The sequence below is a fragment of the Tinamus guttatus genome, unplaced genomic scaffold, assembly GCF_059628265.1.
Source record: "Tinamus guttatus ecotype Peru unplaced genomic scaffold, ASM5962826v1 Tinamus_guttatus_pri_ptg000343l, whole genome shotgun sequence".
NCBI classification, from domain to species: Eukaryota; Metazoa; Chordata; class Aves; order Tinamiformes; family Tinamidae; genus Tinamus; species Tinamus guttatus.
The window spans coordinates 790,066-811,156 of NW_028288877.1; the positions used below are offsets into that span (position 1 = coordinate 790,066).

Sequence of the window (21,091 nt, forward strand, 5' to 3'; positions counted from 1 at the left end):
CTTCTTTGCTGATCTGAGCAATTTACTATCAATTTTAAAAAAGGAATAAATACCACTGGGAATAATACAATTTAAGAGTAAGCTTATCAGAAGCAATTGATGCATATTACTTGTTATCTGAATAAAGAATTGGATATGCATTTGTTTAAACTAAGTAAAATATAATTTAAAATTTACTATGTTTAAAAGATTAAATGCAGTTTTTGAAACTATTCCTAACAAATCTATGTTAAGCATAGATATTATGGAAGAGCTGATATTCTTAGATATACTGAAATTCTGACTTTAATACATAAACTTCTGTGCTATAAAGAACAGTCATTTTATTATTTACTACTTTCTCTTAGTTTACATATCTTGAAAATTTTGATTTTTAACATGCTAGCCCCTGAAGCATACTGAAAATCAGCTAAACAAGTTTTCTTCCTGAAGCTAACGCCGTTGTATAACATGAATATCCTTCAGTAGGATGACATGCATTTCCTTCAGGAAAATTTGCAAGGACTCAAATGTCCCATAATAACAAATACGATTTTTGTATAAAATATAGATTAAAACTAGAACTAGCTACTCTTGCACAAAACACTAAGAAAACCAAAAGTAACATTCTCTCATAACTAACTTTCATTAAGAGGCAAGAAAATCCCAGAGCCAGCCCTGAACTTACCCCTCCAGTAATTTCAGAACTTTATACTTTTCAAAGCCTTTTTCATAATTCAGCCCAGTTTTGTATAATGAGATGGGATTTTTCCAAAACCGAAACCTTTGCTGAAATGCTTGCTAAGATTTATCATAAATCTCAGCAGACACACTAGTGTCTTTTCAATAACTCTGCATTTTAATTAGATGGAAAGCAGCCAATTTTTGCATACTCAGCCTGGAAAATGTCAGGCACTAATAAAAAATCATGAGATGGGTGGCTAATTTCTGAACAAACACAACCTACTAGAACTCAAAATGCATAAGAATGTGCAAAAAGTGAACAACGAGCAAAAATGGAGTAATTTATTTTTGCAACTTCATATTTATACCACTTACCTACTTAACATATTTTTATGCCTATAAACTATGCATAACATCCTTCAAGATATGCATGGGCATTCTTCTCCCCTTTAAAACTACTGTTTCTTAAAAACTCCTCATCATGTAACATCCATCCTCAGAAAATTCAGAGGCAAAAGTCAAGCAAAATAAAAAATTCACAAAGAGAATCTATCAGCTTACAGCCTTTTGGAGATCAGAGACAAGAGGGTTAATGGAGGAAAAAGGGGTAAGTTCTCTTTCTGTTATTTAAGGAGATCCTTATAAACCTTGCAATATGGCACTACTAGTGCCTTTTTATTCTAAGTTACAGGTTATACACAGAAAACAATGGGGTGATATTTTTGCTGTGGCTTTTTTTTTACCATAGCCATGGCACACGTCTCAGAAATAGTTACATCTAACATCATAACCCCCTTGTCTGGTAGGGAAATACTATGACCTACAGTACAGAGAACTGCAGTGGAAGAAGTATTCAAATTTTATGGCGTAGGTTTACAAAGATATTTAGATTTAGACATTTCACTTTGAGTAGAATTTTAATTTCAATTTGATAGTTCAATTAACAACAACTAGCTCATCCAGCCACTTGAGCATTTCAGTGCAGATATGACACTTTGAAAATCTAGCTGCTTTGGCATCTGAAGTTATGTAACTGCACAGCCCAACGTGCTGGCAGTTGACTGCATTTATCTCATGCCATTACAAACTCACTGAGCTGAAGAGCCAAATCAACTAGCTGGGTGCTAAGACCTTACGTGTCAGCATTGCAGTGAGTTCAGGAGCAAGACAACTGGTAGTGGTGTCTACATTTTGCAAGGGCCCAGCTTAGCTCAACACCCAGCTTCACCTTTCCTTTCTCTTTTGTTCCTTGTGTTCCCCATAACTACAATCCTGCAAGGTTCTCATGAGCTATAGTGTCCTCCACAATCTATCCATCCATCCCTGTCTTCCTCTGAGCAGCATTTTCAGCATTTCACTGGCGTCCCGTACACCATCCACCATCTTTGGAGCGTCAGCGGGACAAACCCGATTGAGACGCGCACACAAGCGGAGCTGAGCGGCTGTGTGGCCAGCGCGGAGCCGTGCGTGTCTGGGCTGGCCACCTGCACAGGAAGCTCCTCGTGGGCAGCCACTCGCAGCTGCTAGTCAGGCTAAATGGATGATTTGTGAGCCCGACAATGGTCAGAGTAGGAAGAACTGAGAGAGAGCTCAGGTTGCTCCATGTAATAAGCTTAACAAATCATTAAGCCTCCAGCTTCTCAAGGAAGGTGAAGAAATATGAGATCATCTCTAATGATACTTGCTGATACATTCAAGCCTGTAATTTTAAGTGTGATATACTGTCCAAAATTCAGGATCCAAACACTTTGGAGATGCATGACAAGGAATTTGTTACAGCCATTTACAGCCAAATTTGTTTTTACCCTTTAAAAAATAAAACAGAAAAGATAGTCCATATGAGAATTTTTCTAAGTTTCTTAGACCACAGGTTCTTAAACACATTTCCCCTCCTCTTCCATACACTTTTTGGTATGGTCTCCAGCCACTATTATCACACAGTGTTTCTTCTGTTTCATGCTTGCCTCATTTCAAAACAAGCAGCTATATACCTGGTATTTCCCAAATCTCAAGTAGCTGTCTTCACAGACTAAATAATATTCATTTAATGCCTGGTGAATGCTACATACTTCTCCCTCAAAATTGAATTTTAAAAATTGAAAAAAGAGCAGGACAACAGCATTGCTATAAAGACATTTTTAAAGACTTTTAAGTGGTGGAGTAGCCACTCTGGTTTAAGAACACGAATAGTCTGCTCTAGTATGTAATATACATTCTACTTTAATCAGTACAATCAAAAAAGCCACAGTACTTCACAAGGTTGAAACAAAAAGAAAGCTTCCACCAATTGTACTGCTTAGGCAATGTCTAATTTCATCACAGAAAAAAAATGCTTTTTTGGAAAAAGCTTTGTTCATTTCTGGAGGCATGTCACAAGCACAGTCACAAACCGCACAACAATCCCAGTTTTCCTAAGTCTATGTTTGTACTCACTAGCAACAAAGACTATGGCACCACATTTCTGCAACAATGCTGAGTGACCATAAGAAAGGAAAGTAGCAGGAAAAGCAAGAAAAAGGGAAGGAGGGAGGGAGAAGGTGAGTAAGAAATTGAGCAAGCCCAAGTGAGCCTGAGAAAGCAAGAAAGCAATAGGAAAGAAAGCAGCAGAAAGATATTTCAGACTAGGGAAATGACAGTTATTTTTATATCTTAAAGAGAATGAGAGAAAGGAGGGATAAAATAGCAATAATCACAACAAAGTAAGCAAAGAAATGGTTATTTTCTCAGATGTGTGGAAAGGAGGATGGATTTTAGAAATGTGGCATATATAAAAGTCACAAGATTTGATATGGCTCAAGAGAGGAAACGGGAAGGAAGGAAGAACACTTCAGTATTGTGTGTGAGTCTAAAGAAAATGGGAAGGTAACAACATCCTCTAAGGCTGAAGGAAATCTGAAATGGCTTAGCCAAATTACATTCAAAGAATAATTAGAGAATAAAATTAAAGGAGAGGAAGGAAAATGGCCAATATGAAAGAGATAAGAACTGGACAGCTAGAAAAAAATCTTCATCTATATTATCCTTCAGTTCATGCTGCCTTCTGGAAGTTAGATGACCTTCTGGAAGTTAGATGATAAAGAAAGAAAGGTATGACAGTTTGAGGAAAGAGATGGAAGGAGGAAGGAAGAAAAATTCACTTAAAGGGTGGAAATACATGGAATTGGAGCTAGTTAAAGAAAAAGTTTTAAAAGTCTGGGAATATTCATCAGGAAGAAATTGATGGCTTACAAGCCTCTGTGACCACAGCAGTGTCAACAATTATGAATAACAAAATGCCACATTATGAAGGCTGCTTGGTGGCCCTGAAAGAGAATTTTCGAAGTCACAGAATAGTGCAAAACAGACTGGAAAAGATAATTGGAAATCAAACATGAATCATACAAAAAAACAGATACATATGCATAATGCCAAGACTGAGAGAAGACAATATGCCTGTAGGGAAAAGTTCAGAAAATCTAAGGCAAAAAATATGTTCCCCCGAGTGAGTGATATAAATGGCAACAGGAAAAGTACCTTTTATTTCTAAGGCATTTATAAGGAATACGTACAAAAATAAAAGGGAGACAGCAATTAAATAACAGATGACATACATAGGCTGAAATACATCTGCTTTTTCTGCTCATACACAAAATATAAACTGATCTTCATGCCCAGCGCAAATAAAACCAACAAATAGGTAGGAATACAGGCTATAAAAGAGAAGTAATAGCATATAGAACTGTTGGGTAAATTATATTCAGTTTAAGGAAGTCTGATGAAACTCACTATAGAATAGCTACAGAAATCTCTAAATTTCTACCTAAATCAATGAGCCTTGTGAAAGACAAGCAGCTCTGAAAAGACATCAAAGAGTTGTCACAAAAAAACAAACTGCTAAATAAAGAATGTATCAAGGAATTCTCGCAGCTAGCTAGCACCTTCCAGTAGTTTTATCAAGAACATAAAGGATGCTGTAAGTACATAGTTTGTGAGAGGGTTGCAAGGACATAGGGCACAAGACAAGAGTTTTGAACTCTTAATAAATTATGGAAATGGTTAGTCTTCATCAAAATTAAATTCAGTGTGGAAAAAAAAAGTAATTACTAGTAAGAAAAAATCAAAAACTATCCACAGAGAATTAACAGAGTATAGGATATAACTGGTCCTGCACAAAAGGATCTGGTGTGATACCCTGCACCACAAACTAAATAGAAACTGAAAAATAACTTTCTGGAAAAAGTCAAGTAATCCTGGGATTAGTAACAGACATTTCACATGCAGCACAATGATGCTAATTATTCTGTTCTATTTGGTACTAGTCAGGTCTCAGCTTTGGACAAAAGATGCAAACAAATGGAAAAAAAAGGGCCAGAGGATACAAAAGTAGTAAAAGATTTAGAATACATGACCCATGAGAAAAGGTTGACAGAATTAAAAAGAAGAGATTGAGGAGAAACATAAGAGCCTCCTAAAAGATCCATTTGTTGCAATGAGGACAGCAGTCAACTTGTTCTCCAAATCCATCAGGGGAATAAGAAGTTAGCAAATAATTTTGAAAGCCGGGAAATCAAGAGTAAAAAAGAATAATCTAACTTTGATGAAATATTTCTAACACCTCTAAAGACCTGAAACACCTTATTTAATCTGCGCAGTCCTTGCCAAGTTTCCAAAAACTTAAGTTTATCAAATTCAAATTGATATTTACAGAGGTATTTAGGAAATTCACTTTTCTAAAGCATGTCAAGGAAGTTTCAAGCAATCATATGAATTATATCTCTGGAGGCACTTAAAATAAACATTTTTTTTCTTAAACTCCTATTTTACAATTCCAGCATTTATAATGATTGATTCCAAAATAAATATTTAAATAAATAAAAAGGTAACTTTTGCCTTCTCTATTACAAATGCTTCACACATCTAAGGATTACCTATCTAGGAGACCTTGAACGTTAAAAGTGAAGTTAAATACACAGTTTCTTTTGAGCAATAAATGTCACCCATTGTATTAGTGTAAAATAGTCATCAGTGACTGCCCAGCTAATGGTGTATGAAAGCAAAGATGTGTCACTATAACAAAGTGTTGATGAGATAAAAGAGCTCTTTTAAAGTGACAGCTTATTCTTTCCTTCTAAATACACAGCGTTGTCTTCATTCTCCATGAATTCATAAGCTGTTTGCATTCGATTTCAGCACCTTGGAAGACTGCTCTGTAAATGAGCAGCACAAATATACTTACCTGTTCCATCATCCACATTCTCAACTTCCATCACTTCTGTGTTTATCCTGCCCCGAAAAAGGTAACGATGGCCATCTGTAGATGCCTTGCTGTTCTTCAATCGCCTGATAAAAGAAAGAGCAGATGACTGTCACCATCTTGGGCTATGTTTCTGCAGTGCTTCCTGTTCACATAGGATTCAAAGATCACTATAAGAACCACAGACCATTTACACGGCCACCGTATAGACTGTGGTAAAACTAGGTTACAATATCACAGATTAATTACAATTTTGCTAACACAGACTTGTAATACCTTTCAAAAAGCTTTCAAGGACTAGAAAAAAAGAGAGAGAGGCCATCCTGACAAAATTAAGCCAATATGTCAACTCAAAAGACTTGTCAATAAACTTTAAAACATCAGTTACAAAATACTCCCTTAGGTCAATACATTTTACGCACAGATTTCTGTCGACTGGTTATATTTAGATACACATAACGCCTAGACTGCAGTATACGTGCACAGGAGCTCATATCTCTCTGTTTTCCAACCCACACACCTCCTTCCCCTCACCCAGAACAGGAAGCAAGGAGAGGACAAGTAGCTCCCACTTCTTCCCGGACACAGGGAGGAATAAAAATCAATACGGCACTGTGGCAGCCTGTCTTTCTTCAACTTGATGGTGCTACTGAATTGCATGCCCAACTACCCTCCCTCATATGAGCTGCCTGTTCTTAACATTGCACTTCTTTATGCACAAGCATCCTGTCATGTAAGGCCTTCAAAAGCAGAGGGGCCAAGATTCATCCTTTAACAGTCATGACAGTGGCCCAGCCAGAGCAGTGACCAAAACAAATGGCTGCTGCACATGCAAACAAACACACCGCTCACCTGGAGGCCACAGCCAATCCAAAATATTTATAAAAGACATTTGGAAAAATGGGCTGAAAGTTGGCTATCAAATTTAGAACTACTCTTGAAAGCTTTATATCACCCTCACCAATCAGACTCACATGGTGGTGAGGAGAAGCTGGATTTATAAGCAAAACTTTCAGCAGATGAAGACACTGAGGTAGATGGTGGAGTTTCCCTTCATTTACCTCTAAATCATTATTGGATTTCTCTGTACCTAACAAAATTTTACAAAGTTTGAATTCAATAGACCTTTCTCTGTGTGTCAGTCTAAAAATGCTGAGGTTTGTATTGCAATTAACCACAAAAATCACTTCAGTGGCATTTCAATATTCTTATAAAAAGCATACAAAACATCAGCCCTACTGTGAGAAAAATGAAAATCATTTTTCAAAGTATGTATTAATCATTTACCTGTGCTTTTTTTTGCAGTAAACCAAAAGGTTATCAAAAAGAAAAAATATCCGCTCTTGGATATTTCCTGCTGAAATTTTCAGAAGAAGTCCACTTCTCAGCATTTCTGTGCAAGTATCTGTGATGTTGGACCCCTAAAATCAATTAGAAAGAGATTTTTTTATTCTGTGTGAACAGAAACATTCTGCAGTTATACGAATACAGTTTCTTTGAACTGTAACAATACACTGAAAACGTCAAGAAGAAAAGCCATAGTAATTTACATTGTGATTAAATAATAATTTTTAATGTTTACTTAACAATTCTTAATACCAGCTTTATATTCATCTCACATTATCATGAGCTGGGAGGAGGAGGGCTTTTTGAGTGAATTGATTTTAATCACGAAGGTTTCCAAATACAGCACGCACACCTGTGCACAAGATATCTTCTAAAAGGTCAGGTCAGCTTGATAAAATTTAACTCTTATCCTCAGTAGCATTACTATTTAGTCAGAAGCATAGGAAATAAAGGCATTAAAAACATTTAGGCCTGAATTCCAATGAATTTGGAAGCTGAAGTAACCTGGAACTTCAAAATCACTAAATATACGTGCTTCTACACCAAATAAAACTAAACATAAAATTAAAACAAAAAACAGAAAGATTTAAAATTCAGACGAAGCTTATGCTGATTTCCTGGCATACTTCCTTTTAATATATTCTGAAACCATGAGAATTTTGCCAAGTGTTAGCCGTTCGGGGGCAAAATTTCCCATGTTTTCATTTTTTGCTTCAGGTAGATCATTCTTTTGTGTGAAAACAAGGCAGCACTTCCAAAAGAGTTCTTGAAAAAGAATCAACACTAACAAAGGATAGCATTTTTTCTGCAAGTATTCTTGTAACAAAGTCCCAGCCTTACAAAGAGAAATTAACCTCTCAAGGAAGCCTGCCCGGAATTCAGAGGGGAATTTTGCTTTCTGAGAATCTCTGCCCCTTTGCCTTGTATTTCATGGAAACGTCCACATGCTCTCATGGGACAGAGCTCCTGTCCACTTGCTATATGCATCAAGACATCCACATTTCCACACCAGGAAAACCTGAAAAAGCTGGGCATGACTTTCTTTTCGTCCACATGCACTCTGAATGACTTATGTTTGCAATAGCCATAGTTACATTTTCTTCTTGACCTAACCATACTCACTCAAAGAAAAATGCACCCAATTAAGAGCCAGGAAATAATCATGGCTTCTACTTTCAGCTCTTCCTTTTACTGTTTGTCTTTTGTAAATCACAGCCCTGAATACTGAGCAATAACTCACGGTCTGTTTTAAGGAGGAAGCATTCTGTTTACAGACATGATAACATAGGTTGCATGGCTCTAACAGTGGAACAGAATTCAGGCTTCTAAATAAAACCACTGAGATGTTACTATTAATTAACCACTGCCTTTCCATTTATGATGAAATGAGCCAAAAATGAACATCATCTATAGTAGCTTGACCATACCTTCCCTTCCTAGGAAAGAATAAGTGACAGAAGTTGGCATACTAATTTTATAGTTTCATTTGAAGGCAAGCATGGAAGTACAGTCACTAATATAAATTACACATTCAGTTATGGTTGTATTCAATACTTGCTGAGCATAATCACAGAACAGCAAGTCATTTCCTTCCATTCTATTTCATTGCATCTGCATATTAAGAGTAACCAATTCCCTAGGCTGCTTTTGAAAGTTATTGGAATAGTACTGGCTCGTTATTTGCATTTTAAAAGGCTAGATTTTCAAAGTTTTTTTCTTTTCAGAAAAATATAGCTTTGCCAGAAAACAAGAACTTTTGTAAGGAAGCAAAATTTTCAGCTTAAAGCTTCAAAACCACATATGACAGTTTCAGCTTTTTGCAAAAGGATGAATTTTTTCACAAAAGGATTTTCACAAAAACAGGTTTTTCAATTCTATTGAAAAACTTCAGTTAGAGAAACATAACCTCACTTCCAACAGTTTTGGTAAGGTTCACCACTGTGAGAAAATCATATCATAAACATATGTTAAATGGATAGTTACCTAAATTCTCAAGATTTGGCCCATTTTTGGTTGAAATCAAAGGCTGTAGTAGATCAGTATTACCTGTATGGCATTACACTTTGCTATTACTTTCTTACTTTCATTTTTACTTTTCTCCTTTTCTAACATAAACTGCTAGATAAAAATGTTCTACAGATATTTTATTTCCCTGGGAGTTCTCCCATCCAAATGCTGAACAGTGTTAACTGCACTTGTCATACAGCCTTTGAGAAGATCACAATCCATAGTGCTTTGGCTGCAGGTCAGTGATTTTTATTACTATGCCTGCCGTGTGTATGCCCAAGGCAATGATACAACAGGACCAAAACTCAGCTCAGTGCCCTCTATAACTCAGCCAATGCAGTTGTTGTTGTTAAGTTCTTTAGCACTATTAGGACCAGTCTGTTTCTAGAATTTATGTGGGCATGGAATTGGAAAGGATAAGAGAGGGAGCAAATGAGGTGGCAGTACTGCTGCCTCCTCTACACCGGGGGTTAGCAGGCCCCTCCACCACATGCCTTAAACACAAAAAAACATCCCCAACAAGTATAAAGCAGAAAAAGTATAAGCATTCTCCTCATAGCATTCAAAGGAGGAACAACTATTGCAATAATATCTTCTTGAAGGAGGTATCTACACCTTGAACCTCCACAAGGGTTTACAGCAGGCACACCCAAGCTACAGCTTATATGTCCAGCCCACTAAGGTAATTCATTTATCTAGCTCTGCATGGTCGCTGTGATGGAAGAGAAGTTCTGGGCTTGGTTAACAAATAACAGATCATCCTTTCTCATGAAGTGTGAGCGCACACACTGTGCAGGTAAAGCTGAACTACGCATGCACACAGGTGATGTTTTTGGAACAAATCAGGTTAACTGCTTATGCACAGCTGAAGGTTACCATGCCTATGCTATGTGTCAAGTGATGCACCAAAGCAAAGAGTGAGAAATTCAGAGGTACTCGGGAGACACTGAGCTGTGGAAAAATCCCAACTGGAAGGGATGTCAAGACGTCCTGAGGCCTCCTGATCAGAGAGTCAACTATGAGTTCAGAACGTACTGTCCAGAGTTTTACCCAGCTGGAGCTCAAAAATCTTCAAGGACACAGAACTGCACAGCTCTTTGGACTGCCTGTTCCACGGCTTGACTAATCTCAGGGTGAAAATAAGTCTTCCTCATATTCAATTGGAATTTCTCATTTCAAATTATTGCTGTTGTCCCTTGTCCTCCTATCACATACCACTGTGAAGAGTCTGGCTTCATCTTCATGATGATCTCCTTCCCTGTAATGGCAGGGCACTCCCAAAGCTTCTCCAGATGATCCTTTCCAGGCTGAATAAGTCCAGGTCCCTCCACACAGCGCATGTGCTCAGCTAACCATCTTAGTGGTAACTGCAGAACTTCACTTGATCATCTTTTGTGTATTAGGGCCCCAAAACTGAATGCAGTACTCTAGATGAGTGCTGAGCAAAGAGGAATAATAATTTCCCTCATTCTGCTCGCTATGTTGGTTTACAGTCCTCTTGGCTGATAGGACACACTGCTGAGGCATGGAGACCCAGCCAGTACATCCCCAGCCTGCACCGGAGCCAGAGATTCTTCCTTCCCAGGTGCAGGACTTGGCATTTGCCTTGCTGAGATTCGTAATGTTCCTGTCAGACTATTCCTCCAGTTTGTCTAGGTCTCTCTGAGTGCTGACCATGCTTTTGAGTGCATTGACTGCCCTCCTTCTCCTCCCCCACCATAATTTGCCGCCTGCAAAGCTGACAACAGTGATGCAAGGTGACTCCATTGCCTCCTCCAGGTCATTGATTAGGATGCTAAACAGGGCAAGTCCCAAAAGAGACTCCCCCAAGGTAGTATACTGGCCACAAGCAACTAGATAGAGTTGCCCATTCACCATTAACCAATTACCACTACCCTCTGAATCTGATCATCCACCTAGACTGCAATACCCCAGCTTGGATTCAAGAACACTCAGGAGACTGTGTTGAAAGCCTTCCTAAAGGCTCTCCTTGCCCACAAGGCAACAAGTCATTTAATCAAAGAAGGTGATCAGGTTGGTTGGGCATGATTTGTCCTTGGTAAATCCATGCTGACAGTTCCCAATCATCTGTCCAGAAATGTGGTCCAAGAATTCCCTCGCAATTTTCCCAGGGACCAAAAGCATCTGACAGGTCTGCATTTTCCATGATTGTCTGTTTGGCCTTTCTTTGAAGATAGGCGAAACATTTGCCTCTCTCTGACCACCAGGGACCAACCCTGATGTCAGGGACCTTTCAAAGATGATAGAGGATATCTTCTCCAGAACATGCCTTCAGATACAGTCCATCTGGTCTCATAATTTTGTAGGGGTGGGGTTCTTTCAAGTAATCAAATTCAGGAGTTAGGACTTAGGCTTCTAATCCTTCTAAATAACAACAAAAATCTCATCAGAGTGAAACATTCTCAATGTCTTAGAAAGTTTAGAAATAGATTTTAATGTAGAAATTTCAAACAGATGGAAGGTATTACTTTCAGAAAAAATACAATCTCCAGTGCAGCCTTAAAATGTGGCAACTGGTAAGCTACAATATTTTGATCTCAGAAACTGTGATACCTGAAGTATTTCTAGAGGGCTTTGTTGTTGTTTTTGTTGGTTTTTTTGGTACCTGTTTCCTAATTAAAAGGAAGTCAAAATATTTTTGCTACATGAAAAACAGTTAGATTTCTTACTGTGGAAAAGTTTATTCCATATTGGGAAAAACCCATATTGAAAAGAGAATAACTAATCAATAATACTAATTAAAAAAAACAACCTTTTATGAAACCTTAGGAAAAGTAATAAAATAATAGTAATTATAATAGAAATTATGAATCAGATATGAATCAACAAAATCAGCAAATGAATTGAAATAATTATATTGAAAAGGAATTTTTCAAAATCCCTTTTTTGAATATATTCCCAAATATAAATCGAGAGATTTATATTTGTTCCTGAAATTAGATTAAAAAGCCCAAAGTCAACATGCGAGTTCAAAACGCTGTATACATTTTCATAATTTTGAAATTAGAAAATTTCCTACAAAGCTAAAATAATAATTGCTAGGGAAACAAAATAGAAGAGGAATTTAAAGTTTTAAGGTGAAAATATGACTGGCACAAAAAAATCATATTTGAAAGATCGTTCAGGTAAGTATTACTAAGATGTTGTAACACAAACATTACATGTTTGAATTTAAACTATCAGTGAAATTTCATATATGAGTAATTTGAATTTAAAAAGCTATTTTCAATGTAACTTTTCATGAAAATGTATATTTATAGTCACAGCTTTCAGGAGAAGAACATAGTTATTCATTCTAAGTATAAAATTACTACTACTAGGTTATAATTCATTTTTCTATATATCAAAAATACCTACAATTACAGCTGGTGGGGAATCTTTAGTGAAATGTAAACTTGAAAATAGTATTGTATTGTAGAAACAAACATGTTTTACTAATCTTCCAACAAAACATATGAAGGATTCAGTCAGAAAAAGTCAACCTTAAAAGCAGGCTTATACTTTGAACCCAGATTAGCCTTACTCCTTCTCTGCTTTGAACCATCAAAAGCTCTGAATATCTAATTGTAGAGTAGTCCTGTCCAGTGGGTCAGGCTGGGGCTGAGGACTCTATGATGGTACAGAAATAACAAGCCCATAGGGCTCTCAGAGCTTCTGGGCTTTTAGTATGTAAAACTGGATCCTAACAACATTGGCTGTCAGTTGGGTATCAGTCCACTCAGGCCATTGTTCAGCCGAAAGCTTGAAGTGTGGGACCACAGCACAAAACAAATACTTCTAAAATGTACTGTGAGGAGAGAGACTCCTTGAAATTTAAAAAACTCTCAATCTGAAGCCATTAATTATTCATCCTTGGCATTAAAAAAATTGCTTTGTTACCATGAGTTCAAAAGCAACATTCGTTGTGTTTAATGTTTTATCTGTTAAAAAAAAGCTACTTACACCTATATTCTGGACAAATTTTAAATTTCATATACAGAGGTTTGACTTTACTGATTCAAAGGATATCACTTTAACAGTGATAAAGCAAAGAAATTGCAAATTAGGATATAAAGTTATTCTTTATTCTTTGCACACATGCATCGAAAACAGAAATAAAACAAGGAAAAGAGCTAAAAAATCTGAAGTTTAAAATAGAAATCTCTATTCAAATGCTACTTGGTGATATGGTGGAACGGAAACCCCGTATGCGACAGAATACCCCACGCTATTGTTACTTCGCTGGCCTGTGACTCAAACTGGGTTGTTCCGTTTTCAGCTTACAACAAATGCAACAGTCTTATTTTTCTTCTTGCACTGAAACATCCACTCAGAGTCCAATGACAGACTCTTTCAGTCGCTGAGACATTTTACCAGCTGAGATAGCCACCTACGCAAGTCCTGAACATGGTCCAATAAATTTAATCTCTTAGGAAATTAAGTGAGAAAGTCATTATGCTCCAAATTTTCTTTCTTGAAACAGATGTTCCATTTTTCCATAAATCTGTATTTTTATCATAACAACACAAGCTTCATTTCATGACACTTATGTATAGGAATTCAAGACATGCTTTGATCAGATTCTAAAAATAGCCTTTTTTTGCTTTCCTTCTAGCTGAGGCCAAGCAATGTGCTAAGCATTTCCTTCTGCTAGGAAATCTCCAACAATTTTGCCTCTTTATTTTTAGGCTATGTAGAAAACCAGATGTTTACTTAATTAATTCCACTCTCATATATTGCATTCAGAAATGTTGTTGTTGTTGCTGGGAACCCTCTAAAATATTGTTCGCTCTTAAGAATGCTCTGGAATTCATACCACCTCGTGGGCTGAACTCATTTTATGTTTGAAAAGGATGATTGTATTAAAATCAGGGCAATTTTGTCAAACTGGGCATCCTATAGTTGCCATAATATCAGATCTGATCTGAATAATAATATCGAAGCTGATCTGGAAAAAAAGACAGTCTTGGAAAGAAATTAGTGCTTTGAGGTTGGCAGAGAAGATTCAGAGCACAGAAAGAACAGGTCTATATATCTCACATGTTTCTGTCCATATTGTTATCTTTGCTTGTTAACATATTTTCAACAGCAAGGTACTTATTACTCTATGTCTTACAAAGAGTCAGAAGAAACTTAATATAGGAAAACAGGTTCCCTTTTGGGGAACAGAGGTGTGAGAACAGTCATTTCTTAAGCAGCTTTTCCTTATGATGTTAGGTGTGACTTCGCTACACTAACCATAGCGCTACATTAACTGTAGCAAAAGACTAGCAGTCAAGACAAAACATTGATTGAAAATGATAAACTTAATTAAACAAGTTGTTCTTTAATTAGGTTCCCGAGTTGCTCAAATTTCTAATTAACAGCTATGCTACTGTTAGCAAAAAAAAAAAAAAATTAAAAGATTTCAATAAGAGTTTCAAAATTTTTAAACCAACTTGACTTTATTTGTGGTGAAGTTTCAATTAACCAACTATGCAAGAGACTGTAAGGGTGTGCATTAAAATAATTATGAAAAACTTGTATCAAATTCCTGTGTTCTTTCTATTATGCACAAGGTAGAAGGAATGCCAAAACACTTCAAATGCATTTGGGAAATATCTCTAAAATTCAAGATGCTGAAAGAACATATAAGAATGGCAATCAATATAGAAGTAGACAAGTTTATTGAAAAAATAATAGAAAGAATAAAGTCAGCAATAGGTAATAAGGATTTAGCAAGTTTCTCTTGCCATGAAAGATTTGTAACATAAGTGTTGCTGGTGCTTCTACCACGAAGCTGTTGCACATGCATGCCTAATGCACTTCTATGTTTACATGTGCTAATCTGTCCGAGTCATAGCTGATGACAGCAAGCTCGAGCTAACTACAAGGGAGAAAAAAAGTGTTTAGATTAGGTAAAAACAAGTCACTCAAGATATTTTCTTCCTGTGGAAAGGTCAACTAGAACTCTCAATTATAACATGTAGAGCTTTACTTTATCTAAGTAGTCATTCCTTTTCCAAAATCCTGCAAACAATATCATAGCACAAGTACACGCTCTATGACATTATTTGTCTTAGCCTTTTTTTCCCCCTCCCTTTTTTTTTCTCCCCCCTCCTTTTTTTTTTTCTTTGAAGATATGGGATTACACCAAAATGCAGACAGATTTGTCTGAATACAGAACAGCATCTATAAAGCCTGTATATACAAAGATGCCTTCTTTCAAGCCAGTGTGTATTTTTTGGCAATTCACGCAGGTTTGGCACACCATGAACATGTTGTATCTGTACTATAGCAAAGAAATATGAAAACTACTGTGCTCAGATCTCTGGCACAAGAGGTTTTCCCCTGCTCTACGTTGTACCTACCCAGTTAGAGAAATGGATGAGTTAGTTTTTTAAAGTGCAGCTGCATTATAAAAGAAAATGCCCTAAATAATGCATTTCAAATCTCATCATAGCATACTCAAGAAACAAGAAGGATTTTGACTAAAGTAAAACTGCTTAATCCATGGAAAAATGAATCAAATCTCCCAATACCGCTCAATTTACAATAAACCAAAATTTGCACAAGTTTGCAGATGAGAAAACTTAAACTGGAGTCAAATAGGAAACAATTCTACAGTGTCATGGAGGGTACTTTACTCAGAACAATTTTTATGCTCCCTTAAGACAGCAACGTGTTCTAGCTGAGCCCTTCTGGAAGGCAGAGGGGAGACAACCCTTTGCTGGAACGTACAGGCTCCGTTGAGGCATAGCAGGTTCAAAAAACAGCACATAAATTGGGAACTAACAGCACAAGGAGACAGTACAGGGAAACAGAAAAGGAAACTTGCAGGGGGACCAGAAGACTGCATCAAAACCTTGGCCACTAAGAAAGAACTGCCTCAAGTCAGAGACCCACTGCCTCAGAAACAGGGGGTAGAGAAAATGCTATTTTTGATGTCCGTTATTATAACCCATTACTGTGCATACCTAATTGATTATTCTAGTCAATATTCTATTTTGCAAAGTCTTCAGTCTTTGGGGAGAACTCTGTGAGATGAAGTTCAGGCAGGTTCATCTCAAGGCTCTCTGATTCTAACCAAATTCCCTGACCTTTTCCTCTCTTCCCATTGTATGAAGGCAATCTCTCTAAGCAGTAGAAACATTAGGTCTAAAGCATAGCAGAATATGTTCAACCAAATACATTTTTCTTTGCGCCTTTTCCAGACACTACATCTTTGACAAAACAAAAAACTCATTATCTATCAATATCAGCTGTCCCTGCCTCTCCACAGCCAAGATTAGGATGGGATTTGGGGGCACAGTTTTGGAGATTTACATCACTTTAGAACAAGTCAAACACTAAATATTTGCTGTTTCCTGGAAGTCCTCTATTCTATCTAGCAGTGCTCAGGAACGGACAACAGATCTTGAACAAAAGCTGTGATTTCACAGAAAGATTCAGGAGGTCCCAGTACCTCAGAATCACAAAAGCAGCGTAATACAAGCCTGTGGAAATCTTCGTACTTGTAAAATTATATTGCCACCTCCTCAACGAACAGAACAATGCATTTTGTGTTACCTCCCATCCTTCAACATGTGACTGCCATTCTTCTAAAAACTCCAATTTTTCCATTTGTCTCTTGGCCTCATTTATGTTGGAGCAGACAGCTTTCATGGCTTGGAGGGCTTCCATTAATGCTGCATAGTCACTGTGCTTCCTTGGAGTTCGCTTCAGTAACTCCTGTTAGACATAAAATTATATATATATATATATATATGTATATATGTCTTCAATCTCTAAGCATGCATCACAGGAGGCTTAAGTTGACTGGGATAAAACACCTGAGAATAAACAGACTTCCATTTCATTAGGTGGAAAAGCAGTATAGCATTGCATTCTAGTAAGACACTAAAACTCAAAGAAATAAAGAATAATAAATACAAATGCAGTACAGGATTGCAGGTACTTTCCTCCTCCAGCAAAAAAAAAAAAAAACAAAAATGTTTCTTGATACTCAGCTCTGACTATTTTTATACTCCATGGGATGGAATCGTTCAACAAAGTCCACTCCACTTACAAATACTTATTTACTGATGTCAAAATTGGAACAAAAAACACATTTCTGTAACTCCACGCTGCTATTCAATCTAATACACCAGCACAGTGAACAGTCGAGGTGACTTATTGCTTTAGCATCCCTGGTGATGGCAGCCACTCTTAAAGAAAAGGTGAAGAGGGAGTTGCCAGTATCCATTAAGATACATATAAAGCTCCCCTCAATTTCCCAGCTCAAACTGCTAATTACTCATTTACACATTTGCAGCTGAACTGATTAAGGACAACCTTCAGTGCATATCCTAACTGCCGCTTGGATATACATCCTCTCTGGAGGCAGAGCTAAAAGCCTTAACTCTGTTGCCACAACACGTTGTATTTAAATTTGTTTTAGCTACCACTGATTTCAATGCATCCTTGCTGTAATTCATTAGTCAGCTTCCTCTGTTTTGTTTGTAGATACCTCATTCAACAAATAGAATATAAAAATAATTTTAAGTAGGCCAAGGGAACTGTAAAAGTGGAGCTGTAGGATGACTCAAACCTCACTGCAATTACTATATTCCTCTTTCAAAAAAAATCTTTAACATGTTTATTTTAATTCTGCAATGAAATGCAGATGCCTCATAGCTGGCAATGTTTCACATCTAAATTCAAATATGTATTATAAATGTCCAATAATCAGGTTTCAAGTAACTTTTAAAGCAGAATCTCTTCTTGCTTTTTCCTCAACTCTTTAGTCAATGACAATATATAAATTCATATCTGTATATGTTTGTTTTAAATATATACTTTTTAACATTCGATAATTTCCTAACATAAGAAAATTTTAATAACTCTGAGGCTTGAATATCTAATGTTTACAGCCTATTTAACATTATTAAATTTTAAGCCATGATAAGACAGGAAAGCATAAACACACAAAAGCAAACCTGCAGAGAACCACATACTGCATCTGGGTGTTACTCCCAAATGTTTCTTACATATCATTTTTGTAAATTTTCTCCACTTATAGTTTGCTGTGTTAACTTAGACTCAGCAAAGACTCATGTTGGTAACAACTCTGCTATCTAAAGCATTTAAGCAGGCAATGGCCAAATCCAACTTAAATCTGTTTCAATAAACTCCCTTAAATGGCTGGCTACTTTTACAACAATGAAGAAGAAACATTACTATTAGATTTAGAAAGGAGCTGATAATTTTCACCCAGCCAACTCTTCAGTCTTTTTAATATTGATGACAAGAGACTTGCCACTGGCTTTAATGAGAGCAAGCCTGGGTCTGATACCTAATAAAGAGATCATTCACTGTGTAAAGAGATTGTTCTGGCAGTTCTGAAATACACTTAGCAACCAGTTTTATATAGCAAGTATAAGGTCTTAGATAACAAAGCCATAGTACCTTCAAAAGAAGGGGATACTTGCATATTCTCTGTATGGGAGTTACAAGATACCCCTCCAACGGCACATCGGTGTTCTTCCGTCCTCCAAGCAGCATGCAGTTCTGCAGGGCAAACAATTTCAAAAATTACTACAAAATTCTAAGAAAATTACACTTTCTCAAGCCATGAGTTCTCTATGGGTTAGGAGAGGTATGCATTACTTTTCGATAATCTCTAGTAGACAGAAAGTTATATGAAAGCAATTGCCATTAAAAAATATCAGAAATAAAGGCAAGGACATATCCATACAGAGGTAGTGGTGAATCCATACAGAAATTACATGTGCATCTATTTTATATATTATAAGGTACGTTTGCAAAACTGTCACAAGAACAGGCTTGAGCACAGACACATAGACAGGGCCACACACACCACAGGGAACCTGCAATGCAGATAAAAAATGCAGGCATTTTCTTCCCCAAGGCTACCCTATTCATCCAGGCCGATTAAGAGACTATAAAAGACAATAAAGAAAATTTGAAAATATACTTTCACATTTCAGTAAACAAAAATAAAAAGAACTCAGGGTGATCATTGCAGATGCTGCTGGTTCCAAAGCCTCACTAGAGACAGTAGGTAGCACCAAAGATAGCTTGATAGGTTTGAACATTGCCATCCTAACACACAAAAAGTCTTTTGTCCATATTTAAAAGGGTTGTGCATTGAATAAAATATCTTTGTGGCGAGCTAAAGAGTATATGAGTTTTGACAATACATCCACTCACAGAAGCTGGGAATATATGCAATATCTGGTGAAAACATCCACAAAACAAAAACAAACGCACACACAAAAGAAAAACACACATACATTAAAAAAAAAAAAAAAAAACGCCGAGAGAGAGAAGAGAATTTGAGCTACTTGAGATAATCAAGTATACAGAGGCATCACAGCAAATATTTGGAAATTCTGGAATTAAAGTGTAAGTACATACAGACTTACAGTAAAGATGGAAAATATTTTATAGAGCGATGAGAAGTGAGTATGAGATGGTATGAGATGACCTAAAGCTTCAAGTTGTCTACACTGAGAACAGTAAACAAAAGCAGATTAACACAGCAGACAGCGTGTCAGCACAGGCCACAAATCAGGACGCAGACACATGATGGATGGTGGAGGAGCAGCACAACTAGGCAGCTGTGCCCCTTACCATGTAACTCACAACACGCACACCCGATAACCAGGGCTACTATGGGGCCCTCTGTGCCAAGCCATAAATCTGGGCTTTGCATTCCTGATTAATCAGCTCCAGGCTTACAGTACTTCAGGTCCTTCACCCTAAAGGATCTCCCTTTGACGGCCAAACACAAGAAGGTTTATTGAAAGGGACTGGCCGATAAAATAATGGCAAGGTAAACTATAGGTTTATGTGTAGGAGTTTTAAGGCCTGGCTTCAACTTCATAGATAATCACAACTCTTGAATAAACTAAACTGTTCTGTCTGTCTACGAAACTTCAATTTTACTTTCAAGTTGAATGGTCTGATCTGTTCTCTAGTTTAGACTGCTGCAACTTATCTGTCAGGAACCCAAGGCAGATGCGGAACCCCTCTGCATGTGCCCAGGAGTGCGCTACACTGATACATCATGAACTGCTGTAACTGTACACGCCTCCCACAAAATAAGCTCTTTTCAGCTTTTCTCAGGAATATTTTGCTTTTTTTAATCTTTGTAAACAGCATTCCTCCCTTCATACTAAATCTGGCCCTGCCGTTGGTGCATTGCTCGTAGTGTCTTTTGCTTAAGTCCACTCCTAGTTCCAAAATACTTCAATCGCATTTGAGTTGAGCATTCTCATGTTTAATATTTGAGAGCACCTCAGACATTTAAGTTTTAGTACAATATGCCATATATTTCAAAACTGACTTTGTTATCACAGGATGCCACAAAGGAAAAGACAAAAAACAGTCTCTATTGATTTTTATCTTTTTGCAATTAGAGTTAACTACTGAGAAACTCCATATTGAGAAACTGTTTCTGTTGTGGAAAAATCATGAGGACTGTCATACTTCTTAGTAAGCTTGTAAAGTGAAAGACCAACTGTGTAGCTGCTTCTTTGACCTCAGATTATGCCAGCGTCTAAGATCAGGATGCCTCTAGCAAAACATTTTCTTCCTTTTGGCACAATCAGAACTACAGTATCAAAATATGGGCATCTTCTCAGAAGTTCTGACCAGAAAAAAAAGGACAGTCTTTCCTATCCCTACCCTTTCCCTACTCTTCCTCATGCATCTTATCCTATTTTTTCTTTCTTTCTTTTTTTTTTCCTAATGCCACTGCTGAATTTACACCCTTGTCTCTCGGCCAGCGAGATCAAGGCACATGGTCATGCTTTTTTACGCACAGAGCGAGACTTGGTAGTGAAAATGGAATGTACT

At 37.1% G+C, this 21,091-nt stretch overlaps 1 protein-coding gene across 1 annotated transcript in view; it reads right to left on the reverse strand.

Annotated features, from left to right (window-relative positions):
• The window catches only part of PREX2 (phosphatidylinositol-3,4,5-trisphosphate dependent Rac exchange factor 2), a 163,744-nt gene that overhangs the window by 97,068 nt on the left and 45,585 nt on the right, over nt 1–21,091 (reverse strand). Inside the window, exons 6-9 of the mRNA XM_088529745.1 lie at nt 18,677–18,778; nt 16,799–16,960; nt 7,184–7,317; nt 5,879–5,982 (exon numbers count right to left, since the gene is read on the reverse strand). Of these exons, the coding sequence (XP_088385871.1) occupies nt 5,879–5,982; nt 7,184–7,317; nt 16,799–16,960; nt 18,677–18,778 (502 nt within the window). The remainder of the gene's footprint in view (nt 1–5,878; nt 5,983–7,183; nt 7,318–16,798; nt 16,961–18,676; nt 18,779–21,091) is intronic.